This window comes from Mustela nivalis (genome assembly GCF_964662115.1).
Source record: "Mustela nivalis genome assembly, chromosome: 7".
Classification (NCBI taxonomy): domain Eukaryota; kingdom Metazoa; phylum Chordata; class Mammalia; order Carnivora; family Mustelidae; genus Mustela; species Mustela nivalis.
Window position 1 is genome coordinate 4,094,876 of NC_139026.1, and position 7,231 is coordinate 4,102,106.

The 7,231-nt window shown below is 55.4% G+C and overlaps 1 protein-coding gene across 6 annotated transcripts in view; it reads left to right on the forward strand.

Moving 5' to 3' along the window:
- Positions 1-4,322, forward strand: part of KIAA0930 — a 35,331-nt gene extending 31,009 nt beyond the window's left edge. For all 6 annotated transcript variants that reach the window (XM_082738834.1, XM_082738837.1, XM_082738838.1 and 3 more), the window contains one exon: positions 91-4,322. In XM_082738834.1, the coding sequence (XP_082594960.1) occupies positions 91-131 (41 nt within the window). In that variant the 3' untranslated portion in view covers positions 132-4,322. The remainder of the gene's footprint in view (positions 1-90) is intronic.
- Positions 4,323-7,231: the final 2,909 nt, after the last annotated feature.

Here is a 7,231-nt window from a genome sequence, read left to right on the forward strand (position 1 = left end):
GCTTGGGGGGAGGTGAGGCGGAGCTCTGGGGGCCTCACTGACCGGGACCCACACTTCCTTGTCTTGTCCGCCCGCCTCCCGCCATCATAGACATCCTGGAAGTTCGGCAGAAGCCCATCCTGATGACCTAGCCGTGTGCAGAGCCTGCGCAGAGCCCCCCAGCCCTGCCCGGCCCTGGGGGTGCTGCCAAGTGCCTACCTGTTCACCGCCACCGGGGTCTTCTGTGACAGCCCAGCGCCGGAGCCGGAGCCAGGCGGGGCCGCTCGCCTCCTGGGGCCAGGGCCGACTCCACGAACACCAGCCCAAACTGAAGTGCCTCTTCCTCCCCCGCCGGCTCGGCTCCTGCACCACCCCCGTGCCCGCCCGCCCGCCCGCGCCCCTCCATCCCCCGGCCCATCTCTGCAGCACCCTCTGCACCCCGAGAGGCCCAGAGATGCCAAGAGGCTGTGAGAGAGCAGAGGAGCGGCCGGCGGCCGGAGCATGTCCGGACCGACCGCCCCGACGTCTGCGCGCAGACCGCTGGTGCACAGGCCCCCGAGGGTCCGCGCCTCCCCGACAACTGGCTCACGGTTCCGTCCTGCTGTACCCATGAACTTCCGCGCCCGAGTTAGGCCCGACTTGCCCGCCCTCCCTTGTTTACTGCTTGGTTACAGACGGGCGGCCTCGGGGAGCCGGGGCACGCAGCTGTCGGAGGGTTTTGCCCTGGGCTGGGAATACCTCACCCCACGCCCGGTTCCAGAAAGGCCCCAATCCTGCCAGAATGGCCTTTGCTTCCAGCCAAAGAGCACCACCAACACACACACCTCCGCCTTGGAGACATCCCGCGCTGCGCCTCGGCTGGCGTGACCCACAGAATCGGGACTCTGAGAGCAGGTGGGACAGCCTGGTAGTCAGCCAGGAGAGGAGGGTTGGGGGCGGGGGTTGGCCTCCTCCCAGGAAGGTTCTAGGTGGAACCTCCATCCTCGGGGACCCGGGGAGGGGATAGGCTGTTTTCCTGGAGCTTGCTTTGGCAGAGTGCGCTGGTCCCGTTTCTCAGACCGACTCACTGAGGCAAAGAGGACTTGACCTCCAGGCGGCTGGCCCAGTGGGTTTGCGCGAGCGGCCTTGTTGGGGCCGGAGGGATTCCCACCTGTGATGATGACACGCTGTGCTCTTCTCAACACCACGAGCCCTCTCGAGCGGAAGCGTTCCCCTGCCCCACTGGGAATAAACTGTCAGCTGGGTCTCTGTTGCGATGTTGTTTTGTTTGGAGTCCCCAGGAGTATCGGGGGGTTTGCTGTGTGCACGGAGACCCTCTCTGCGGGGAGGAGGGGAGGGCTCCTCCTCCCACTGCTCTATTCTGCGCGCTCTGAGGGTTTGCGCTGGGCTCTGGGAACAGGGGCTACCTTGGGGCTTTCTCTAGATTTTATACGCTGTTATTAAAGCCAGCTGTTGCATTTCATTCTGCCTCAGTTGGCCCACCTGTAAAATGGGGCTGATACCACCTACCTCATGAAGCGTCCAGGGTTCTGGTGCACGACTGGGTCAGGCAGCCTCTTGCAGAGCTTGGGTCCGGGCAGACTCTCGGACTCTCAGATGCTTCCCCCAGCCGTCCTCTGTGTGGTGGGGCTGGGCTGGAACATTCTCGTCTTCTGTGGCAGTGCCCAGCCCCCGCTTAGCCGAATCCCAGTTGTCTGCACAATTTTACGTTCCAGAGCGGTGTTTCAGGACAGCACAGAGTCGGGCCTCTCCGCCACGTGCTGGGGCAGAGCCTCTGATCCCTGAGCACGGTCCCAAGTTCCAGAAGTGTTCTCCAGGAGAGCCAAATGCTGCCGCCACGTTTGTGTCCAGGGAGGCTAAGATACAGCTTCAGGAATTCTCTCTCCCTGGTCGTCCGGGGTCTGAAGACTCTGGAACTCAGGTGTTGGGGGAAATACAGCCCCGGTGTATCTTCCACGGAAGGATGAGGTAGTCCAACAGACGCAGGAAGATGGCGGCCCTCCCTCTGCTCTCAGGGTCCCCCCACTGGAACCAAACCCTGCTGGCGGAGCCATGGACACGTCCGATGCCCCCTCTGTAAAGTGACAGATGCACATCACAGGTCACCTGAGGGCCATTTGCAGTAATGCGCACAAGGGCTTTGCTGGTCATAGAAATGGGCGCCACAGTGGCGTTCCAGAGATGACCCCTCGTTTGTAATGTGCCAGCGGCGTACACGCGGCTTGGCCGTTTCCGCTCCCACACCGGGGCATCACTTACACACACGGGCTCGGTCGTCATCCCCAGCCGCAGGCCCGGCCAACGGCCCACCCAGGCGTCGGTGACACGGCTGCCCTGCGACAGACAGGAGCGTGTGGGCGGCAGCGTCCGCCCTCCGCCCTTTCCCTCTTCTGGAGGTTACGTTTGAAGCTGAATTTTAATCACGCTTTTTTGAGAGGCACTTGGTCACTAGGCAGTAAGCTGTCACCCTGAGGTTCTTTTCAAAGTGACAAAGGACATCAGTGACAGAGTAAGAGATGACAAGTGATGGGGCCAAGCCCATACCCCCAGTGTCCTGGCGTGTCCGGCTGTCACTTCTTGTAAGGCCATCTTTCATGTTTCTGGAAACACGCCTGTCTCTTGTGTAACGCGGGGATGACCAAAGCACGCGCACATTTCTTCAGTGGGAACTGGAATCAAAGTGTGGTTTTTCTGTGAAGGCACCGCGGTGTCACTTTTCAGGACACGAATAAGAGAGCAAGCTCTCCTTTCATAAGAAATGTCACGGTCCTGGCATCTGATGGGCGGCCTGTGGCCTCTCGTCCACCTTCCAGCGCCCGCAGGCTGAGGGGGCATTCGGTCTCGTGCGCTGATGCCTTCTAGGAGCTTCCAGTTGCTGGTAGAAATAGCCGAGGCTCAGCATCTCAGAAAAATCTTATTTAAAATGTAAGCGACAGAACAAAATCTTCCAGAGCCTGGTCGCCTTGTGGATGGCTAGATTTTCCGATGAGTCCCGGTCCCGGGAATGTGGACTCTTCAAGGACGGCGCGCACGTGAGCTGGTCAGGTTCCTGTCCTCCGCGGAGCCCTGGCCGCTCGCGACGCGACACCAGCCCGGTGGGACTGCTCTTCCAAGGATCCAACTAGGAGACCGGGAGCTGCTGCTGCTGTTGGAAGCATAGACCGTCTAGACAGCAGAATCGAAAAGTGAAATAAAAACTTGCTTTTTCCTCATCAGAAGACATTCCCGAAGGCAGGCCCCGTGCGGTTGGCAAATTCTAGTGACTTGGCTTGAAGAACACATCGGATGCTGTCCCAACAGGGAGGCTCGAAGTCGTTGGCCGAGAACCTTCAAAGATGTCACGTGTGCAAAAGCTGCCAGCGTTGCCGGGAGCCTCAAGAGGTCTCTGGCAAGTGACGGCTAGAACCGGGTTTCCTATCTGGTCTCCAACATCGAGCGGCTGTTGGCGTGATGGTGATTCTTCTCACCTTTGGATCAGAAAGCAGGTTTCTCTTAAAACACATCAGGCTCCGGGAGGGCAGCAAGCCCGTGCCGGCTGCCACCAGGCCCCCTGAGCAGGAGCGGAAGTGGGAGGCCCTCCAGGGTCCCATGGCCAGGGTGCCACATGGCCTCTGGGGGGGTTGAGCCCTCAGGCGGTTTGGGGGGTGGTACACGCAAGGCTGCTCCCCTCTGCTCCTTTCCACTGGCTGATGTGGTGTGGACGTGGTCCTCGGTGGGAGGAGAAATCCTCCGACCCTTTCTCTGAGCCTGTCTCGAATGGTCTGGAGAACCAGGACACCCGCCCGCAGAAGCCAAGTCACCCGGACACCAAGCGGCCCGGCCGGCCGTGGGTTCAGACCCCCACAGTGGGGAGAGTTTGTGTTTACAGTTTTCTACCATCCCCAAGACAAGAAGGCACCTTGATTTTTCGCAGCCCGGAGCTCAGGAGACCAGAGGTCACGGCCGAGCGGCTGGGGGCATTCCGTTTTTCTCGAAGGCCGGGCGGGTTAGGTGTTCACAGCGTGCACTCACGGTTCCCAAGCAAACTCTCTCCCTGTGAGAAGAATCAAAACCTGCAAAGAAAACCTGGGGCAATTTTTCACAACTTTGAGGCTTAACTAAAATGATTTCTACAAAATATATTTTGGCAAAAGCACCAGAATGGTGTAATCAAACGTGTTAGGATCTCGTGGTCTGGGGTATTTCCATGAACAAGCAGCTTCTCGGTTCACCATCTTCCGCGTACAGAAACCATCTCTGGGCAGCATTTGGTTGGCTGTGAGCTGTTAAGTTTTTGCATTTCTGTTCAAAGTTGATTTGCATGTTGGATATTAAATTTGTTTTTCCTCAGTGTTTTCCTCCAATGAATCTGTACTTGGTGTTTTTTCTTTCTTTAACGGGTATTTCAGATCAAATACAGTCGTCGTTACGGCAACGCATAAACTTAGTGACTGAACCTTAATTTGCCCCCAAAGATTTCTTCTTCGAGCGTTTTTGGAGCTTTCACAGGAGTTCCTTTCTAGAAATGCTGGAGATGGACAGAAACCAGCCCGGGCCGTGGCTCCGGCCACGCTGGGTCAGCCACGGGGTCAGGGCGCCCGCGGACAGGGTTTGGTTCCAGGTAGTATTTGCAAAATCCAAACACAAGATACGCGTTTCAAGTTTTGCTCCCAGTCCCCACAGAGCAGTAGCTTTTTCTGGAGTACCTCTTACAAAGGTCTCATGCATGGTAGAATGCCTAGGATCAGAGTCAGGAGTCCCTCCGAACAGGCTCCCTGGGCTGCGGGGAGAGTTTCCGGGGGGTGGGCGCGCTGTTGCACATTTCTGGAGCTGACTCTGCCTACCAGAGGCTGACGGAGGCTCGGCGGCAGTGGGCTCACTCGCCCCGGGAGCAAACTCTAAGTTGTGTCTCAGGTGATGGGCAGGCGTCAGGCCTCCACCACGGCGGGAAGTTACATGAGAGGAAGTGAGAGCACAGAAGGGGGGTCTGAGAGGAACATGTACACAAATCTAGAAACACAGTGCGAACCATCACATCAAGGTTGTCTCTTGCAAACATCCGTTGCATTAGAAACATCCGAACCGGGAGAATTTTCTGAGGCAGCTTCACCAAGGGCAGATTGCGAGAGCGGTCATCAAGCAGGCAGTCTGGTAGTGAAACTTTTAAAAGACAATGTCTTTGTTGCCATCCAGGTCAAACCCCCTTCTCATTAAAGAGGTAGGAGGAGGCCCCTTTAAAACAGTCGCCTGAAAACTATTTAACAGCTCTTCTTGGAGAAAGCTGCACCAGAACCTCGTCCTAGGGGCTGCCTCCTCCTGGAGGCTAATGCTGCTGTCTGAGTCCTAGCCAGTCCTCGAGGAACGTCTAGGAACTACCGTCATGGCCTAGCTTTAGAAATACATGTTGGCTGGAAGAGAAAACCTTTGGGAATTTTCTATAGGGAGGAGGGGAAAATGTAAAATAAATTAATCCATGCACTATCCTAGTTCATTGTATATATACATGCTGAACAGATAAGCCTGCTGTGCTTCGTGATTGTTAAAATGAGGGGAACAACTGGGAAACTTATGTGCGAAGGGAGGATGTTTGTTTTGGGGGATGACAAAACAAAAGACTTCCTTTCTTATGCTCACAGCTGACTTGGCCTCTACCTAAGCCCAATAGGTTTGACAAGATTATTTCTTTTCCTATGTGTGGATTAAGGGTCTTTCATCTTGGAATCTGACTTTAATAAAACAATTAGATTGCTCAGTTTGAAAGAACCATGGCTTTTAGTGAACTTTAATATTTCGAATAAACAATTTTGTTCTGAAGATTTGAGACCATTCTGGAAGCCAGTCAAGTTTAGTCCTTTAATGGGCACACACGCACACCTTCGAGTGGCACGCTGGGCGTAGTCCGTGTGGGTCTGTGGCTCCCCCGGGCACGTGGGACTCAGGCCTGGGTTTTCCCAGCCTTACCTCCTCCCTTCCTGGGTGCAGAGGTGGAGGTGAGACATGTGCCGAGGCTGGCACAGTTGTCCCCCGCTCCTGGGATGTGCCAGAAGGGCATCACAGCAGAGCAGGGACGTAGCCTGTGAGGGTGGGGCCGTTCTCAGACTTGAGCCTGTGTCAGAAGCGTCTGTTGAAACTCATTCACCCACAAATGAACATATTCCGGAATTAATGGTGATCTTTGCCCAGTTCTGTGACTATACGAACAAGGACTGAACCCTACACTTTAAAATTGTGAATTTCCCGGGGCGCCTGGGTGGCTCAGTGGGTTAAGCCGCTGCCTTCGGCTCAGGTCATGCTCTCAGGGTCCTGGGATCGAGCCCCGCATCGGGCTCTCTGCTCAGCAGGGAGCCTGCTTCCCTCTCTCTCTCTCTCTGCCTGCCTCTCTGCCTACTTGTGATTTCTCTCTGTCGAATAAATAAATAAAAATCTTTATAAAAAAAAAAAAATAAAATAAAATTGTGAATTTCCCAATAAAAAACAAAACAAAAGCCACGCTGTTCTTCCCACCAAGTCTGCATTTCTGGCAAGTTCCAAGGTGTGGCCACTGCCGCTGCCAACTCCACACTTGGAGAACCCCGTTCTCAGCAGCCCATTTGCTGAGTGCCTACAAGGGACCAGTGCGTTTTGAGGACGAGCACCCTCTCCTGTCACTTAGTTCCCACGGGACGTTACTGGTTTGGGACTGATTCCAGGAGTAAGTCTGTCTCCACAGCACCTTATTAGGACACACGTCTGTGCCACTCAGCACTTGACTCCAAAATCGTATTGCAACTGTATTATAGTTGAGTCTGCTAATGCCTTAATAGTGATTTTCTGGATCACTGAAAATTTAAAGCTCTAGAACTACAATGTGTTTTTTCCTTGATCATCTTCATCTTTATAGTTTTAAAATACCCTTCGGACGGTTCACAGATTTTTGCCTGAGACGGACCTGGACGCAGATCCCAAACCCATGTGTGTACCGTAAGAAACGCACTCACCCGCCCCAGCGCCGAGCTCTGGGAAGTGCCCCATGGAGCCTGTCCGGGAGTCTGCCCTGAGGGCCAAAGGAGCACTCAGCACCTGGCGCAGTGCTCCGGTCGGGGCCCCGTGATGCAGCTACCACGCCCATTCTCATTTGTAAGAGACCCTCAAGTGGCTTAGAACAGGATGCCGGCGCGCGTAGGGGCTGAGAGGAAGCACGGCCTCTGCCGCCTTGGGGTTTCTGCGCCCTCCCACTCCCTCCAGCCCACCGGACTTGTATTGACACGAGGGACATAAAAGTGTCAAACACTGA